Source organism: Pleurodeles waltl, chromosome 10, assembly GCF_031143425.1.
Source record: "Pleurodeles waltl isolate 20211129_DDA chromosome 10, aPleWal1.hap1.20221129, whole genome shotgun sequence".
Lineage (NCBI taxonomy): Eukaryota > Metazoa > Chordata > Amphibia > Caudata > Salamandridae > Pleurodeles > Pleurodeles waltl.
In genome coordinates, this window is record NC_090449.1 from 316917049 (window position 1) to 316937926 (window position 20878).

Consider the following 20878-nt stretch of genomic DNA (forward strand, 5'->3'; position numbering starts at 1 on the left):
TGCACCACAGTATTTAGTTAAGCGCATCACATGTAGGAGAGAGATTTTCCCTTTTTTAATCCAAAAATATAGAAATTTCTCACATTTCCTAATGTTTCTTGGGTGTGCAAACATCCTTGTGAATCAGTTCAAATTGGACAGTCAAAAATAAAATCAGTTGTAGCTTTTCACGTTTCAGTTTAGTTTATTGTTTTTGCACGGCTCTTTTCTGTCTTGCTCTCAGACTACTTGGGTGGCGTGCGGAACCTTACAACCGGTAGTGATGTGAAAAGAGTTGGATCATGAGTATAGTGCATGCATTTTGCAGCATTTCAGCTAGCGAGAAAGGAGAAACTCGGTGCAGTGGCATGAGACGATTACCACAAGACCTCTATGACAACCAACAGATGACTTCCTCCCACATATAATGTTATCTGGTACAGTTATCCAAATGCAAGACACAGTAGTATCTTTTAAGTTGCTTATGTGAACTCACTTGTTGCCCTGATGAAGTCCTAGGGTGAGATCCCAATGGACGAAACACATGTTGGCTGGAAGCTTTTTTAATTATGGAGCCATCTAAAGAAAGAGCAATGACCCACACTTCTTGCAAACAGCTTTGGTGTGGAAACATTCTTGTAAATCAGTTCAGTTCTGAGACATTTAAGAATTAGAATATAAAATTGTAGAAGTGTTTTGATATCAGTTTTTCACAGACAGTTGAATTATGAGTTTAGTTCATGTATCGCGGTGTTCGTTCCATTAAGCACCAAAGTTAATTATTGTTCCAGAGCATTGTTTGTAAAGATTTCTACCCGGATATTGAGTTTATACAAATGTCCAGATCCATATCCACCAATGATCCTTCCTTACAACTGAGTTAAATGAAAGTGTGTGATGCAGACCAGACACTTTGGGCTACTCAGGGCTTACTTCTAGCAATACTTGGATTGGTAATGGTGGGAAGTCTGTTGAGCGGGAATGATGTGGCGCACCTTAGATTACATTATAATTCCTATCTCCTTCAATCAAAAGAATGAGGTGTATTACATTTGTAGATCGAACCGTACTCTATCCGTTTTATGGCAACGTAAATGTAATGAGATACTGTCTGCAGTACTAGAAAAAGAGACACACATTGAAAATACGATTAATGTGGCATGCAAACGTGATCGCCCATGTTAACATTCGATGCACAATGCCTGAATTCATATTTTCACTGCAGTGCATCGACCGCTTCTATGACTTGCATTCAGGTCTGTTGATTTCTTCCGCAAGAGTCTGCTGTATATATAAATAATATATGTTCCCCAAATCATCGACGGCTAATGTTCCTTTTTCTTTATCTTTTAGAGTCTTGGCTCGGCTGACAGAAAGGATTTGCAGCAAGTAAAGTAAGTTCTGTGGCACTCATTATTAATTGAGCGTTTGTGCCACTTGGGTGATGGATGCTTTGTTATGTTTATCGATGCATTTTTTGTAAAAAAAAAAAAAAAAAGATGCCCTAGCAGAAGGACAAATATTGTTCTAAAGATCTCCACGGTGCAATTTTGTACTTTTATCAGGTTATGCTACTGGCATTTTACTTTGAGCACATTCTGCCTTTGGAATGACCTTGTAGAGCTTTCCTTTCCATCTATTTTCTGGGTGAATATTGGTGCTTGATCACAGATTCAACTTGAGATGATATGTTACAGGTAAAGTGTTCTCATGGTATGCTTGATTAGGTGATTAAGACCTATTAATTGAGCTGTGAGTGTGCGGTTCTGACCCTTAAGGACTATGGATGAAGGGCTTTGCCAATTGCCAGAGCATCCCTTATCGCAAAATAAATGCCCACAGTCTGGTAGTTTGGCAAATGTGATGCTTCGTAGTGGGAAGCGCTATTGGCCCATCGATGGCCACAATATGACATAATTCTTTTTTTGTTGGATACGCAAAAATATGATTTCTTGATCTTCTGTTGAGAGCTTGCTTTTGTTCTTTTTAATGGTAATTCTATTTGAAAAGTAGAAGTTTATTTGTTTCTTTCTCACCAATTTGTCTATTTCTAGGTGCTTGGAGCATGACGTATCTCTGCTCTGTAGGCAAGGTATTCTCTCTAATGTGTTCTGTTGGAAATTTGTGTGTGTTGTTTCTTGGGGATTGATAATAAGGAAAAGGTGATATCCAGCTATATGGCCTAGCTTAGCTGTGTTGAGGTATACAAAGTGTTCTGGCTGAAGTGTTATGTTGTAAGTTTGCACACGTTATTTCTCAGTGGTTAGTGTTGTTATGGGCTATGTTGATAGCATATCAATGTTATTCCTGGCTCTGTGTAGTGCATGTCATATGTTCTACTTACTGTGGTCTTATGCACTTTAGAATCTCCTGCGGGGGGAGCAGACAGTACAAAATACACTGCTAAGCGGGAACAGCAATCGTCAAGTTGCGATTGATTGAAAATAAACGGTAGCAACACTTTGGCCTCTTGCTGTGGTTTGCAAGTGCACAGTTGCGTCACGTGCATCTACGATACACTGCTGAGTTTTTTAAAATCTCGCAATGCCAATAACTTTTGGTGAGAGACAAGCTGGGCGGATTCTAAGACCACACTGTGTATATTTTAAATGGTTCATAGCAATAGGTCTTGCAGACAAATTGCTAACCCAGACAACATACCCAGCGTAACCATTTTTTTCGGGAATACAAATCTACACATTGCACCGTCTTCAGTACTAGGAAACATATACATATAGAAGATACGAATGTTGTGACATGCAAAAGTGACATTCCATGTTAGGGTGTGATATGCTATGGCTGAGCTCATATTTTGCAGTACACTGCGTCCACTGCTTCTCAGACTGGCAGCACAGTTTAACTGTTGATGTTCTCCACAAGAATCGCTATAGGTCTGTGATACCGGGCCTAAAAATGACCTTCAGGTTTCTGCTGGTCTCAGCTGAGTGAGCCTCAGTGGCCAAGAAGGAGAGCCAAAGTAATGGGTATGTTGTGATGTTTGAAGGCCACATGAGCAGGATCCGGTGTGATCTCACCAGGGGTCACACTATAGAAAGTGCGATCGGGGGTGCAATGGTCATGTGCACCTCTTGGTGCTCCCCAGGCACTTTGGTATTAAAGAAGGGGCCCAGGGCGCTTATGTGCTTCCTTCTGAAATACAGATAGCGCTGGTGCACACGTAACGCCAATGCTAACTCAAGAAGGTGTTCCTTCATTTGCATGGAGGTGTAGTCCCATGCAAATGATGGAATCTTTTTATCTCTAGGGGAGCGCACTGAAAGTGTGCCACAAAAAGATGGCGCTCTATTAATGCACCTCCTGTTGGCAGCCCTGTGGAGGGGACAAAAGGGGACATATGTGCCTCCTAGACATATCCTTGTGGCTTTGAAGCAGCTCCTCTGTATTTCACAAGTTTGTGGCTGCCCTGGGGACAGCACATTCACTGTAACAGGGTGAACTTTCAATGTTTATACACGTCACACCTATTTAAAGGTGCGCCGTGGCACAAACAAGAAAAGCGTGATCTTTCTATAATAGGGGCCCAGATGGCTTGTATTTCGTTTTTGATTCTAGAAGTTAGAAGAGATCTGGGTCATTACATGATTAATATTGATTATGTTGGCTAATGATACAAGGTATACAGTATACTGATAACACTGTGATTGCAGTATGGGCAGCTCAGCAGATCCCCAAGTGGCATATTGTGTTGATGGTCAACAACAGGTCTAGTAAGATTAGAGTAGCAGAATGTTCTTAGCCTAACGCTGTCACTAGTTTTTTCCAGAAAAAAAACGATTTAAAATCAGTAATGATAAGGTATGACTTGAATACAGATCGCCCACAGTTGGTCCTCTTCAAGGTATGTCTCTATGTACATTGTGACCACTAAAGTTTCAATTTTGGCTAGGACTTAAAGGTTGGTTATAAGTCGGTACCTTGCTGGCCTAATGGGATCATCCAGGAATTTTTATAGATTCAATGATTACAGGTTGCTTCAGTCAGGTGCGCTCTTTCCACTGTCTGAACAATGTGTTGATAACGTTGGTAATTTTGGGGTATAAAGTTTGAATTAAGTCCTCCACAAAAGATGTTTTATGTATCAGAACATGAGATTCAGCTTATGAATTCAAGGCCAATGTTGTTGACCATCTTAGCTCTGGTTTAATAAAGTCTAGAATGGTGTTTTTTGAAGTGTGAGTTTGTTCTGATGGTTCCAGCAGTGCAGTGTTTTCAGCATCATCCTACGAATTCTTATTTCAAGAATTAAGGATAATAACAGGCTTACGGTTGTTGGATATTCATGACAGTTTTGCTTTTAGCTTTTTGTCCCTAATGCCAAACCACTAAATTTTATTTAGCTTTTCATAGCACTTTGTGTACCACATAAAAATACACGTTTGTTGCTATGACTTCCTAGTTTTGTGCAATGATTTCTCAATGTCCTAGATGCTTGTTTAGTATGTGCTCGCTAAGGGTGCATTGGAAGGTCCACTCCTCTCAATCTGATATGCAGTTGTTTGCAACTACATTTATTTATGTGATGTAAAATTGTCATGGGTAGGACTGAATCCTTTTCAGCATGGTTCAGCTTGGAGCATGATAGCACAGGTTCTTAATTTTATTAGTCACTACTCATTCCATTTTTGAGAGAGAACGTTTATGTTTTAAGTTAAAATGTAGAATAAGGTTTTGGCAGTATCATGAGTAGCAGACAATACTTGATAGAAGAGAGAGATTAAATCTGTTCCTCGAGTATATAAACATACTACTTTGGATCTTCATGGTCATCAACATATTGCCTGGGATACGGACCAGACAAAGGGTTTGTAGGTGAACGGTGGGATTAGAGAAGTCATCATGGAAGAGTTAATTGTAAGGGTTAGCATTAGGAAAGAGATGCGGTTGGTTTTGTATATGATTTGAATGAGTGCGTATATGTCATATGCAGCAGTAAGAGTGGTCATCATCTCTTAATAGACCAGTATCTCTGCACAGATGATTGCATCTTCACCATTCTTCTCCGTGTGAAAGTAATACCTCAGGCCTGGTCCAACATCTTGTTATAGCAGCCCAAACTCAATCACGATTCCTTCTATCAAAGGGTCTCGTCCCACTCAAAAGAACAGGAGGGGACTTCGAACAACTTTAATTTATATATAGTCCTTGCTAAGCACAAGAAATAATAGATGTTATTTTTAGCCATGTTAATGATACTCCATTTAACAATATGGAATGAATGAATCAACTTTACTTTCTAGTTCATCACCTTCAAATCACTTCAGGTGTTAGAATTATGTATTGTGTGTACTTGTAGACTTTATATGGTACTTATTATGTCATTAATCTTTTGAGTCATCGAACAGCACATGACAATATTTTTAATACTGAGTATGTCCTCAGTGAGACAATAGACAATATGAAAATTAAAAAAAATGATGAAACTTAGATTTCTGGCTTTTTCCAAATTGTTTGTTATTTTAGTAGGAGCTTTACAAAATAATCAATCACACTATTCTGAGGAAACACATATAAGGAGAACTACATCAATTCTTTACACAACAAAAGAACAGAAATAATTTCTAGTAACAAAAGGTCTATTTTCTTCACCCTTTTTTATGTAGTTTTTTGTACTTTACCTTTTCACTTGATTGTGATTGTGCTTGTTAAAGGTCTGCCTCTCCAGCACCTCAGGGAGAGTTAATCTTTTTGAGTTTAACTAACAGTAGTACTATTGATGGTCTAAAGAGCACTTCAAAGGGAACTTTCACCACGCCTTTGTCTGTTAATGTTAGATCATCAAGGGAGATCTGGTAACTCAAGTTAAATCTCTGGCCAGTCCATACTTTTTCCTGTTCAATTTATTTTTACATTTAATAGCTGAAATATTGTAAGAAGCAATTTTGAAAGTCAAACTCTACACCCCAAAGAAATACTTTTAAATTGACATGATGCTCGACAAGGTGCCTGAGGGAAATGTGCGTTCACCCAATCAGGCATGTCTGGCATATCTCACTATGTGCTTTGAGAAAAATCCAGTCTACAAGTTTACAGTGCGCTTATCTGGACATGTTCCTCACCCTAAATTGCATGCCGATCCAAGACAGGAGTATTACAGGTTCTCGTTGAAGTAACCTTTCAATGTACATCAAACCTCTTCTGGATCTTTACCCACCCACAAAGAGAACTTATACTCAAGTAAAAAATGTGACTTCATTGTCTACTAGAATCTAATTTTATAGGAAACAACATTCCAGGCACAAGTGTGGCAAAGGTGTATTGTGGCACCCCAAAATAAATGATGGACAGAGTGTTGAAACTTTTAAAACACTCATCCCCAGTCACAGATCTGAGTTTCATCCATTGTTATTTTGCTCACCACGTCATCCCAGTTTGGACCCAGCCATATGTAAATCAGTCTTGGCTGCTCCCCATCGGGACAGTCCTGCCTGAACTGCCAAGCCAGGTCCTCAATGGACTGGAAACAAGAATCCTCGGACCGGTTTTGGGTTATCACCACTCATCAGCAAGGCTAGCTTGAATCCAATGCCGCAGCAAGCAAAGGACCCACGTCTGGGCATACCCCTGCCACTAAGGGAACACATAGCAACACCACAAAATAAAATGATGGACGGAGTGTTGAAACTTTTCAAGCACTCACCCCCAGTGACAGATCTGGGTTTAATCCATCATTATTTTGCTTGCCACTTCTCTCCAGTTTGGACCCAGCTATATGCAAATCAGCCTTGATCCTGCTCCCCATAGGAACAATCCATCCCGAAATGCCAAGCCAGGTCCTCCCTGAACCAGAAACAAGCATCCTGGGGCCGGGTTTGGGGTATCACCCCTCAGCAGCCTGGATAGCCTGAATCCAGTGATGCAGTGAGCAAGAGATCCACATCTGGGCATACCCCTGCTACTTAAGGCACTCTTAGCGACACCACAAAATAAAATGATGGACGGAGTGTTGAAACGTTTAGAACACTCAATCCCAATCAAAGATCTGAGTTTAATCCATTGTTATTTTGCTTGCCACGTCACCCCAGTTTGGACCCAGCCATATGCAAATCAGTATTGACCCTGTTCCCCGTTGGAACAGTCCAGCCCAAGGTGTACTGCGAATTCATGCTATAAAGTATACATGGGTATCCTTTCTGTTGTTGTTAGGAGGCCAAAATCTTTGAGAATGGAGAAGTCCTGTGCCCACATAACCTCACAGACACTGGCCATGTAAAATGATAAGAAAAATGTATGATAACAGGAGCACAATTTAGGAACCGTATAGTTTATCATATGCTAATTCTGATCTATGCAATAGGTCAGATAATGGGATTCAAATTCACTCACTGTGTCATTTTTACGACCCCTCTCTCTTACCACACCGTTTTACTGCTGACTTAAGTAACCACATTTTGGTCCAGGTTAAGCCACAACTCCAGGCAAATGTTCCCATTAGCAAACGTTATCTGGCTCTTAACTCTCTCGACGAGAACGATTGACTGACGGTTACTGAAACCCTGTGTCCCAATAATTTGGTGAGATCAAAGGTCGGAAATGATTATGATAACTTTATTCTGGAAGAAGGGAAGATTGCACTTGATACATTAACCCCTAAAAACACTGACGATTTAACAATATGCCTTGGGGTGAAACCGTTAACCTTGATCAGTTGGAACATAGCAGGGCTTCGGTCTAAGATAGATAACTCGGACTGGACGAGTTTTATATCATCCTATGACATATCTGTCTCCAGGAGACTTGGTCAAAGGATACGTTTCTCCTGGATGGATATACATCTTTTTGTCAGCCAGCTATAACTTCTTCAATGGGGAGGGCACGAGGAGGCCTCTTAGTTCTTGTATCCCTACATCTCCCATTATTGAATGTGTCTCTAATTTGGTCCTCTCCTTATTTTATGGCCGTTTTACTATCCATTAGAGGACATAAAGGTATTTTGATTTTAAACTTTTATAATAACGTTGCTCGTGGACTCCTTAAGGGAAGCCTGGAGGAGGTAGCAGATTTTATTGATTCATCTAACGATCTGCAGGATGATGATCTAGTTGTTTTATGGGTTGGTGATTTCAATACTCCTCTGTGCTGTAAGGAACCCTCCAAATTGTTTGCCATCCCCGTTGAGGGTAGAGAGTCACTAACCCATTTTATTCATTCTGCCGAAGGAGAAGATCTGAATTTTTTTCTATGTAAGTTTGATCTGGTACATGTTATGGAGAAAGTGGCCTTAGATGCCTTAAATACACCCACTTTTACAGGGAAATCGAAGGGGAGTATTTAATTCTTATTAGCTCCCCAGATTATCATCTAATACATGATTTTAAGTTTATGCCTCACTGTGCTAGTCACCACAACCCCCTAAGTATTAAACTGGATATAAATATTAATCAGGTCCCTAAGGATAAAGGTTTGAGAAGTAGCACTGTTTATAATACAAATTTTTGCTTACGTCTAAAATGGGCCAAAATAAATCCAAAAATATTTAACCAGGAAATTATAAGAACTAGGAAAGATTCTATTAATATCTGTTTGTCCCAGCAGTTAGACCATGATCGTATAGTGCATGAATTTTAACTTTTAAGTATTGATATTTTGCATGCCTTGGTGGTGGGTAGGCCTTCTATGGGCCAGGTTGTTCACAGATGGTTTGATTCTGCGTGTTCAATAGCCCACAAAAAACTAAAAGAAGCCCTTAAAGTAGTTTCCCCTTCTCGCCATCTACTTAAATTAGCTAGAGCCGAGAATAAGGCTGCCCTAGAAAACAGGAAATTAAAAATTAGGACCACGGCATGGGAAGAGCTTTTGACTGCTTCTGATTTGAAGGACACTTCAAAATTCTGGAAGGTGGTTAATCACCCATATTTTTCGGATAACAGCACCAAGGCTGATGATTGCCTCATTGCAGAGGATGTATGGATGACTCACTTTAGGAAAGTATTTTGCCCAGACAATGATGATAATGAGAACTTGATCAAGGAGGATAATATTACTACACAGCCCTTTTTAGACTCCATTACAAATGCCCTAGACATCACTTTTGATCTTCATGAGGTCCTTGGAGCCATTAACCGTTTAGGGCAGGGAAAGGCCCCTGGCCCTGACGGGGTCCCTGTTGATCTCTTTAAATCTGAGCCTGATCTCTGGGACCCTTTAGTTACAAATGTGTTGAGAAGTGCTGATAAAAGTAATATACCCACCTGTTGGAAATTGGCTACTGTTATTCCCATCTTTAAAAAAGGTAACAGACAAGATCCTTCCTGTAAAAGACCAATTTCTCTTATTGACTCAACGGCCAAGATTTTGGGAAGTGTGATTTTATCTCGCTTGGAAGACTGGGTGACCGAGGCCCAGATTTTATCCCCAATTCAATTTGGTTTTATACCCGGCCTAGGCACAGTTAAGCAAGTTTTAAACCTGCACTTGATACTTAGCAAATATGTAATTGCCAAAAATGAGTCTATTCATATGGCATTTATTGACTTAACTAGTGCTTTTGATTTAGTCAATAGGAAGAAGTTATGGCAAATTATGGGAACTCGAGGTTGTGACGTGACTCTATTGGAGCTTATTAAACGCCTTCATACAGATTTAATGGTGTCAGCTCAGTTTGGCTCATCTGGTCAGAGAACTTGTCCTATTTCCTCAACAAGGGGCCTAAGACAGGGATGCATTTTAGCGCCTTTTCTTTTCCTGATATACATAAATGGGCTTTATGATTTTATGATAAACTACGGGAAGGACGTTCCAAAGATGGGCCAGAGATTGCTTCCAGTTTTATTATACGCAGACAATGCTGTGTTAATTGCTCGTACTGCAAATGGTTTACAGGGCTTGTTGGATCTTTTCTACAACTTTATGCTGGATCTTGACTTGAAAGTAAATTACTCCAAGACTTTTGTTATGACTTGTGGCCCCCGTAACACTAAGTCCAAACAATTTACTATGGGGGGGCAATATCAATAACAAGGTAAAGAATTTCAGCTATTTAGGTATGTATGTGAGTTTCTCTATGTCCTGGAGTACTCACCTTAATTTTAAGACCCAGCAGATGGTAAGGAATATCGAAGCAATTTTCCGTTTTACTCGTAAATTAGGCCACAGACCTCCCTCTCAGATTAAAACGCTTTATAATTCCAAGTGTGTTTCAGCAGCCTTTTATGGGGCAGGAGTCTGGGGCTATAACAAAGTACCCTCTCTCCAATGTGCTGAAAATATTTTTTTGCGCAGGTTATTAATGGTTCCTAAGTGTACAGCAAATTTTATCAGTCATGAGTAAGTGGGTCAATGTTTTCTGGAAGACACAGTCTCTATTGCCCCTCTATTGCATTGGATTAGATGCTGGCTGAACCCAGCGGCAAGCCTTGTTCAGTATTGTATTTCTGATTGCTTACAGTTGGACAATTCAAATAAGATTCCCTGGCTTTCGTACTTGCGGAAATCTTTTGGAAAGCTGGGGCATAGGTATATGTTTGAAGAACCTCAACTGTTAACTACAAACTCTAGGTCTGTTTTGAAATCTCACCATTTTGAGTATATTTCAGATCTGAGATTTAATAGTTCCCTGAAACTGAAATCTTTTGACCCTTATATCCAGATTGCTACGACCTTATACATGGAACCTTATTTGACCTGGTTTTCATGCCCTAAAATATACTCTCTTTTAATTATTTTTAGATTGAATCTGATCCATTTTAAGGTGGCCTTTCCTAAACAGTGTATTTGGCAAAATGATTTACCACCTTGCCCTTGTGATTCTAGATCAAAGCAGAGTACTTCTAATTTTTTTTCTTTTTTGTTCTTTATATGCTACTCCTAGAAATGCTTTTATCTTACCTATTTTACGCCAACAAAGACCCATCCATTACAAGGAAGCTCTATTATACCTTCAGAAACTGTCAGACATTCAAACCTGCTATCATGCATTCAATTTTATCAGATCTTCTATTGGTATTAGGAAACAGTATCTTTCGGCCTAATTTTTATATGCTTGTGACAGTTTCCGTACAACATCTTAAGGTATTTGATACTAGCTAATGTCTTGACAAGAATCTTTGTAAATTTGCATACTTTTAGTGGTTTTAAACTGTGTCAAGTATATTAATCTGCTGCCTGTAAAGGGGAACTTGGATTAGATGATCTTGTGCTGTCTAGGTACATTTATTTTATGGCATTTGAGTGTGTTTTAAATCATTTTATAAATTTGTATTATGTGATTTTGTTTGTACTTTTACGGCAATTCCCGAATAAAGTTTCTTTGACTGACTGACTGACATATGCTATTCACAGTCAAGTAGCTACATAACCAGAAATCTTAGCTGTAGCTCAAGGCTGCAGAGTCCATTCTCTAGAGGTGAAATGTTAATTTGCTCATCCATTCCACAGCACATCAGCACAGAAAGATGGCATCAGATCAACACTACCGATGCAATGAATCATGTATCAAGACACTGATATTATTGAGGTAGTGGTATTAAAAAAGTGAACATGCAGCACTCAGTATCACTTAAGGATAATTCTGCAGGGCTCACAAATTGTAAGCGTTGCAGAATTATCCAAACATACTCCGACATTAAGTTATAAACCTAGCAACTAAAACCCACATAACAGTTGAGGACACTTAAAATCTCTTAGTGAGAGAACATGCCACCAAAAGTAAGCAAGATGGCGTATAATTTGTTACAAACTATGGGAAACAAAACATTTCTGGTCGTGTAATCATGTCTACACACTTAGAAAATAAATTGTAGAAAGTGGTAACTGACTTGTGGGGACAACTTCTCCAAGTGATCATAGTTGTGAATCAATATCCTTGATTCAATGAAGTACATTTTGATTTGGCCTAAGCTGCAAAGGCCATTACACCTGTCATGGGCAACTTAGTTGTCAGTCAACAAATCCCTCCGGTCATGAAGTCCGAAAAATTTGCATTTTCATGCGAGTTCTCAAATTTTAAAATGTTCCTATGGTTATCCCAAAGAAAAGTCACCTTACAAAAAGGACATGGCTTCCGGGAACAATCAAGAAGGTAATCTTCACAGTAGCAGTAAAATAAATACCCATCGTGCATGCAGTGTATCAGGGACTGTAAGACAGTGGAGCACCGGCAATAAAACCTCCGTGTATCCCATGAGTGACTTAAAACTGCAGGCATAAATAATACAGATGCAATCAATGCCACGCACTGTCATGCAGTGATATCAGGAGAATATGAAATAAAAAACGGAAAATACGCCATTGAGGGGCTGGATCAAATTTCATACCGCAGAAAGATTGTTATAATAACAAACCACTAGGTGCCTCTCATTATTGCCTTTCTGTACTACACAATTAAATGACAAGGACACAGGTTGCTGGGTAAAGACCAGACAAAACTGCAGTAAGAAAACTTTTAACCCAATTTTACTACCACATGCAATAGCCAGATGGCAGACCACTGGGACATGCAGAGAGGTTTTCAACATCTTGATGTGGCACTGCAGACATGATAAAGTATACCAGAAAGGCGACATCAGTAACTAACACCGCCACATAATACTGATCCACATATGATCCCAAGAAACACACGGAAAAACAGCAAGATATTCTGATGAAACCTAACTGGCACTTCTGTATTTCACAGTCCCTAAGTGGTAACGACTGGCAGACCACGATAATCAATACCTACTCGTCCTCAAAAGTTGTGAAAAAGGATGTTGGAATAAGGTACTAGGGACCTGATGTTGTAAAAGGGTTTTACCCATTATGTGTCTATGGGGCAATTCGTTAATACATAAGGGACCAGAATACTTAGGGGCTGTTTCTGTGTACCCCCATAAACCAATTAACCCAGAGTAAATGAGGAATTACGGCTATCCTGGTTTAAGTGCAGTATAACTACATTTATGAGTTCAGTGGATGAGACTATGGGATTATGGGATAACGCAGTAATTATTGCACGGTTTTCTTAACTGCGCACTACAAAACCGAGAATATTGATTTTTTCCCACACGAATTTTGCCAACTGGCAACATTTGTTCAGAGAGAAGTGGCACATTTGTGTGGCAATTTGCACGTACATTGTAATACTGATTCGGGGTCAAGTTAACATTTGTGTCCCAGTCGCAAATGAACGACCTGATGGCCCCGGAGGTCAAAGGGGTAGAAAAGAAAGCAGAACAAAGTTACTCCCCTGTGTCCAGTGTGTGTTTGTCTTCAGCTTAATAAGTACCTGCAGAAAGAAGATGTAACTCAAAGAAATTTTCAAGGTGTCCGTAAATACAGATGATCGCCTTAGGCTCAAATTAGTAGATCTGTTGAAAAGGTGTTGCTGCAGAGTGTTTGTTTGCTTCCAGTACTACAATGACACCTTCTAGAGGTGGTTCCCTGTATGTTCATTGGTCCCTGCCAGGTGCCATACTGCTCCTTATCTCCCTCCACTTCTTGGTTGGATTGGGTCCATCCTGGAATTCTAAAATCGTTCAAATCGTCCAACACCTGGGTCAATTTGTGGAAAGAGTGCTTGCCTTCACACTGGGCAATATAAATCTTGTCCTTCCATTTGCGTGTATTCTTCCTGCACTTCTTCCTGCCTTTTGCCCCAAGTAGGAAAGGAAGTCCCTCCTTTTTCTTACCATTGCCATCTTGAGCCATCCGCCATTTGCTGCGTTATGGCTCTGGCCCCTTCCAGAACTCCGCCATAGGGCAGAACCTCCGGATTTAAACATAGAAGCTGATAAACTGATGGCCAAATTACTCGATCTGAGAGATTTGCCTAAAGGTGTGTATCGGCTTCCAGTTGTGGAACGTCGGCCATGTGCATTGATATGTTTGCTCATGAGTTCTGCTACTGCACCTCCATGGGGTGTGGCAGGGCAGGATTAAAGTACATTGGAATAATATGGGTGTGTTGCCGACATCTTAGTGGAACAGAAGGTCAAGGAAGGGACTATCATGGTGTATGTTCATCAGTACTTTGTTGTCCCAGTGGTTGCAGGTGATGGGCACCAGCACTTATTTTTGTTGACGAGGTCTTATTTTTGTGTCATCAGACTATGACTAAGAACAAGGGAGACAAAGGCGGAAAAGACTGTAAGAAGGAGGAACAGAATGATGAGAAAACACTCACAAAGTGAGAAAGCATGCATAAAAAATTCCCACAAGAGTAAGATCTAGAGGCATGAAGTGTGGGCTGTTGGAAGAAAGCAGCATGTGCTGGAATGAAAATGAGACAGCCTTAGAATTCAGCATCCCCGACACTCAACAGCATCCGTGATCAGCTCCCCAGAAAAAATGTGGACACTGGCCTTTCACTTTTTTATTTTAGTTCAGTTATTTTATTACAAATTAAGCATTGATTGGTATTGTCCTTTATTTGCCCCTGGGCAGAGACACGAGGACTGCCTGAGGTCAGAAACAGAATGTGATTTCTATCATGTTACAGAAGGGGTGATACTAAGGACACAGCTGAACTGGAAGTGTTGTGTGTGAGTAATGTGCTTGGCGATCTTTTGGGAGCGGGACACTCACTGTTGAAGAAAACATCAATTGACCTAATTAGCATTTAAAGTCCTGGCCGAGAGTGACAGCCCTGTAATTGCTTCATAAGTATTCTCGTGGCTGAAGAGCCGCCTTGGGGCTGGAGAGTGGCATGCTGCTGTCATCATTGTGTTGCTTGTCATGTTTGAACTTCACAGGAGAGCCTAAGGTGCTCTCTGTGTACAGTCTAGTCTTCAAAAGAGCGTTAAAAAAAAAGCGAAAAAGTGGACGCAGAAATTACTTGTTATTCATACACGCTTCTTGGGGGTGTGTGGCCGGGGTGGATGAAGGTGTGATGTGAGCATTCTCTTTTCTTTCATATTCAATAAGAGACGTGTAGTAGGATTTCGAACAACTGATGGTTTTTGCTTGGCGGAAACCGTGTGATCTGTAGCTCTGTGAGGCCATACTTAAGGCTAAAAATATGTCATATAAAAACATAATTATTTAACCATAAAAGGGATTGGGAAGTGCGGCCGTCGGGTAGGTTTCCCACCCAGGACTCCCGCCCTGAACTAGGCGACAATAGTCTCGGTGTGCATTATCCCATGGAGCATCATCCCCAGTAAAGGATGGCAACCATCTACCTAGATTGGTAGGTGCGTAGCTATTTAGTAAGTTAACACTTCTTTTTACATACCGGAATTACACTTTCTGATATGGAGCGTAGAGTAGGAGACTTCTTTTGTTTTGGTCCTGATGAAACGCCATTAGATCCGTAGGGACTGGTTGGGCGTGAAACATGTTGACCCAGACTAGTGATTGAGGGAAGTTCCCTCTGTCTCTCTTTTATCTTGGTTGAGTGATGGAACATCACTTCCATTCATTAACCTTGACGAGACCTCATCTACTCAATACAAATTTAGGTTTCTTGAGGGTCTCGAGCCAATTTTATCCCTTTTTTCTATTTAGCTCCTCTTAGAATGTAGGTTTGAATTCATTCTACCTGTTTGAACACATGTATAAATAGATGTGTACCATGTTTAAACACATCTATTCAACCATGGCACACACTACTGGTCAAGATCTCTGGCAAAACTCCTCCCCTAGGGGCCCGTCAAATATTGCAGCGCCAGTCTGACGAGGAGCATGCCCTATGATGAAGCATGACATCCAACGGATGTGTGAGGGCTCTTGCTTCTAATTTGTGTTGTGCCTAGTGGAGTTCTGCTTACTTTTTTGGAACAGTGTATCTGTTTGATTTGTATAAAAACATAAACCATAAGGAGAGACAGGATATAGTGGGAACAGCAGTTCCAGCAGTACTTTGTGGGATGGTCACAGACCTGAGAATGGATCTGCAACAAGAGATTTGTGTGAGAGGGACAGCATTGGGATGACAGAGCTTGGATCTGTGATGTGGGGCCAGAAGGGGCAACACCAGGACTGTAGAGGGTATCTATCGAGGTCTACTGTAGTAGACTAATAGAACAGGAGGGTTGACAGGCCTGGCAGTGATGGAGGGAATACACTTCCCAGATGTGGTCAGCCATGGAGGAGTCCGTTGCTATGGTGGCTCTGTAAGGTAATAGAGTTTAGAGGTAGCTTTTTGCTTACATAGGGATTCCGGGTAAAACTTTGTTCCTGTGGCACGTGGTCACCAGGTCCATCCTCCTCCAAAATATCTATATCTGTCACAACCTCCATGTACAACATGCCACACAGGTCAGAGCTCAACTTGTATTCAAGAGTAGACGAAATACCAAGATTGGCACTCACTGGAAAGAAATACATTCAGGGGTGAAATGCAGGGCCCTGCAGTCAATATGATGCAGTTGGCTCGAGCTCATCAAGGGCCCCCATTCAGCTGCAGGTTCCTAAATATCTATGAGAGGCGGGAGACTCTGGGGGCCACTCACAACATACTTCAAGGGGGTCCATCATTTTACGTTACACTACTGGTCACATTTGAACAGCAGCGCAATGTGTCACTTGAGAGACTTTTGGCTCGTTGGATGTTAGTCGTGATGTCACTGCTGATATGGAACAACAAGATGATTTTTACCTGTTGTTAAGAAGCTATTGGGCGTGTGTGTAAGTGTGGGCAAGGACATCTATCCTGTGTGAGACTGGGGTGCCGTAATATGGTATTGCAGCAGCTCAGTGTGGATTATGGGGGATTAGTACCACGAGAAGCCTGGATGTGCCCAAAAAATGGGGGAACCGGCAGCTTGCAGTAATGAAGGACAGGGAAGTGCCACGTAGCAGCAGGTGTGAGCTTCATGGAGTTCCTTGGAAGCTGGGAACTCCAATTTGTGTCAAGCGTGCAAGAGGGAGCAACAGGACCACTGAATTCACCACCAGGGTAAACAGCACTTGGCAGATAGGAGAGAATTCCGTTGCTGCAAGTCTATTAAAGGTGATCTGCAACGGGCCCGAGATAGCTCATGGGGAATGAGCCCTAATGGACTTATTTATGAGCCACCAGTGCTACAGGGTTTAATCCCTTCTGACAGCCCTCAATTGTTCACCATTCAGCTCTGTAGCAAACCTGTCAAGGGCCTTAATGCAGGCAAGCCAAATGCACCCCCTGTACCCTGGTATGAACGTTTTAAAACACCTATAAGATCTGGGTGCCCTGGGCTCTTAGACACTTGGGCCCTTGCGCACTGCACCTGCTGCATTACTGATAGCTATGCCCTTGCCTCCATTTTAGGTTAGTTGAGCTAGGTGGTGAATATGCTAAGTTTATGCCGATAGTGCAGGTGTCAGTTTACCTGGTATTACTACGCCAGGAAACTCCAGAAAACTATGTACGCCCATTTAAAACATTAGTTACTTTTGATCTGCTCAGAAGGAAAAACTTCGATGCCAAGAAGGGAGCCAGTTCAAACCGCAGGATTGCAGCAGATCTGTGGAGGAGGGTGCGGCTTTAATAGCGTCCCTAGGTTATGAAAGCCACTATAGATGTTTCCGGGAACCTCTTCTCGCAGGCATCATTCCTGACATCTTTGTTCACGGTGACCAGGCGAAGCAATAAAGTAAGAATGCTTATGAGTGCGCTGCACGTCTCCTAGCAGCAGAGCCTGGGACTTGCACATGCAGGGTGGTAGCCGATTGGTGGGTGGGCTCTCGAGCTGGCCTAAATACAACATGATGTAGTACAGGTGGGTATTTGTGGAGGCCTGAGAAGTTGCACTGACCTTCATGGCTTGCAGTGCCCTTTGCCTTTCTGGATTTGTCCCGCGCTCTCTGGAGCAGAGGTTGCAGACTGAGAGTGGATGCAGAACCTATGTTCAGCACCTGTACTATTAAGTGTGAGCTCGCAAAGCACCCTATTTTTTATTTATTTTTGGTGTATGGCTTTCATTGAGAGCTCCCAGCATGAACATCTGATTCTAAGGGCCAGATTTACAAGAACCTGTGCATCAGCTCTGATGTGTCAGTTTGCTTGCATCGCCCAGGCCCCACCTAACAACACCACGTGTTTGCTGTATTTATAATACAGCGCACAATGCCGGCGTTTGGCTAGTAGCGCCAATATTTTTTACGCTATTGTGGCGCTTTGCTCCACTAGCGTCAAACATTGTGATGCTAGGTGAGAAAGTGCAAGGAGGCCCATAGGTTAATATGGGTGCGTCATTTTAACGCCTGACAGGAGCAGGTGAAATGATGCCAAAAATGGTGCAGTGAAATCTTGTAGATTTCACTGAGCCATTTTTGCGGGCCTCCTAATGTTGGAACATCCCCCTTGCACATATTATGCCTGACGCAAGAATAATGTGGTGCAAGGCGTTGCAAAGTGGCGCAATGCATGCATTGTGCCACTTTGTCAATATGGCGTGGCGAAAATTGCCTCCTTGAACCACATTAGCGTAAAAAATATTATGCTATTGTGGCACAAGGAGGCGCGAGGACCTTGTAAATCTGGCCCTAAATCTGGTTATTCACCTCCATGACTTAGCAGTAGCATCTCTGGGAGGTTCTCCTCCCAGTACTGGCTCGCTGCGCTCATAGATGAGAAGTGGCAAAGCTTGAGTAGCGGAGTGGTCAGGATGACTCATAGGGCTATGGGTTGGGTGACTGTTGGTTATTTTATATTTTTTACATTTGGGGCAGGGAGGAGAAACATGTTATGTATGACTCCTATTAGTGCTTTCCTTTTGCGTAGCAGTTGAAAGCAACGGCAGAGGATTTTGAATGCTGCATGTTTCCATAAAATTATGTATGGGTAGCAGTGAATAACAAGGCCATTGGTCAACTCGTGGTCCTGAATCACATCATAGACAACTTGAGCTTCACTCTCATTGTCTATTTGCTGTAATACAGAAACTCCGTCATTGAAAAACATCTCCGCTATTCAGTTACCCATCTATAATTCTATGTATTGTCTTATTTGTATATCGCGGACCACACCACATTGGTAGTGCTGCACCTCACATAACGCAACAGGATCCATAGAACAAGATAATAATGAAGAGTGGTTCATTTAATAGTAGTAGACAGGATTAAACGCAAAACTATGACTTGAAAAAGTAACATGCAGCAGTAACAAAGTATGCAAAGTAGGTGGAGGCTGAAAAGGTGTGTCTTCAAACAGGCAGATCCTGTTAATAGAAGAAACAACCTCTATCCTTTATCACAGCATTATAGTCTACTGCAAAGGGCTACACCAAAAGTTAAAAGCCTAGAACCCAAGAATTGGGCCCAAAACACAAACAGTGGCCACCTCAAGCAGAAGGGATATAAGGATATTAGAACATGTCACCACTGAGTGTAGAATATTCTAAACTAAAAAGAAAGGACAGAAAGACAAGAGATGAAATGTTGGAAGAGAACGGCATGTACTAATGATTATTGTACCAGAACCACTGCATTGATTTCAGTATAGCTCACAACATTCCGATGTTATAATATAGATTTTTGTCCCCCCCTACTAAGGAAATATTTTTTTTCAAAGACCCAGAAGCCAAGGCTTATAGCAAGAGAGAGGGCATTTAGCAATTTATGTAGCACAATACTGAGGGGCTATAAAACTATTAGAACATTCCACAACCTTAGGGTATAATACTCTAATTGTAAAAGAGAGAAGTATGAAAGCAAACATTGTAGTAGTGATTCAGAAGGTTTATTTCAAATATTAATCACCCAGAGACATTCCATTGTTTTCAATATAGCTATCAACATTCCAGCCTTCTTATATGTTTTAAAACTGATGTGCACTTAAGTCAGCTCTTCAATATTGACTGCCACCGTATTGTCAGGGTAAGTAGATGTGGAGTTAAGAACATTAAATCTACGGTTCCCTATGTAAGATTACCTTGACTTTATGTTGATAGTCAATATTGCAGAGTTTGGATAGGTGCAGGCTGATGTTACTAACACTGATATTGTGGAATACAACCACGTACACATGTCTTCAATAACATCCCTTCACCACACACTCCTTAGGCTTGTTAACACTTTACTTCTTGATCATAAAGCCCTTGCTGGCAGATGTACACCCTTGAATGTAGTCATCCATGCTATGACTAAAAACATTAATGAAAACATTTCTAGCTAAAAACTGGTTCTGCAATGTATACCCTTCCTCTTTCCTAGCATAGGCCTCTGCATCATGATTGTACCAATGCTCCAGAACCGTAACATAGGCCCCTCAAGTCTCTACAGCAAACAGAAGTCTCACCGGACAGTGTTGTCCTAGGGAAGCGTAAGAGCTTTGAAAACCTGTGAAGAATCTTGACTGCTCAGTGTTGTCATTTGGGGAGTTTCGTTGCAGCTGATATGCTACTCTAGAGCTAATCACCCCTTTTTGCTTGTGACCCCTGCTATCTTGCATTAGGCCCTGTTCTGTATGCCACTTGCTTGTTTTTAGAATCCAAGTAAGCCTGTCAGAATTCTGTCTGCCTCCTGGGGGCATCACAGTGCCCTTGTTTGAGACTGTCGAAGATTGTTGAAAACATCTTAGTTCTCTTAATGCCAATGAAATGCTAGTAGTACCACAGACATAAAATCACCTCTATTCCTTAGTGATTAATTCAAGGAAGGTATTAATAATTGAGATTAGCAAGCTGTGCCTCAATATGAAAACGGTTCTCTGATTGTGACTGTGCTTTGTTTGTGCTGCTGTGAAACAAGGCACATTTGATAGTATGCCAATGAGCTGGTGTCTAATTGCAGTTATGGACACTGTAAGAACACTGTAACAGATATAGGTGGTCATTCCGACCCTGGCGGTTCCAAACCGCCAGGGCCGGGGACCACGGAAGCACCGCCAACAGGCTGGCGGTGCTTCCAGGGCAATTCTGACCGCAGCGGTAAAGCCGCGGTCAGAAAAGGGGAACCGCCAGTTTCCCGCCGGTTTTCCCCTGGCCCAGGGAATCCTCCATGGCGGCGCTGCATGCAGCGCCGCCATGGGGATTCCGACCCCCTT

At 41.5% G+C, this 20878-nt stretch overlaps 1 protein-coding gene across 2 annotated transcripts in view; it reads left to right on the plus strand.

Annotated features, from left to right (window-relative positions):
• Positions 1 to 20878, plus strand: part of LOC138261506 (ankyrin repeat and fibronectin type-III domain-containing protein 1-like) — a 1513685-nt gene that overhangs the window by 784802 nt on the left and 708005 nt on the right. For both annotated transcript variants that reach the window (XM_069210501.1, XM_069210504.1), the window contains one exon: positions 1333 to 1373. In XM_069210501.1, the coding sequence (XP_069066602.1) occupies positions 1333 to 1373 (41 nt within the window). The remainder of the gene's footprint in view (positions 1 to 1332; positions 1374 to 20878) is intronic.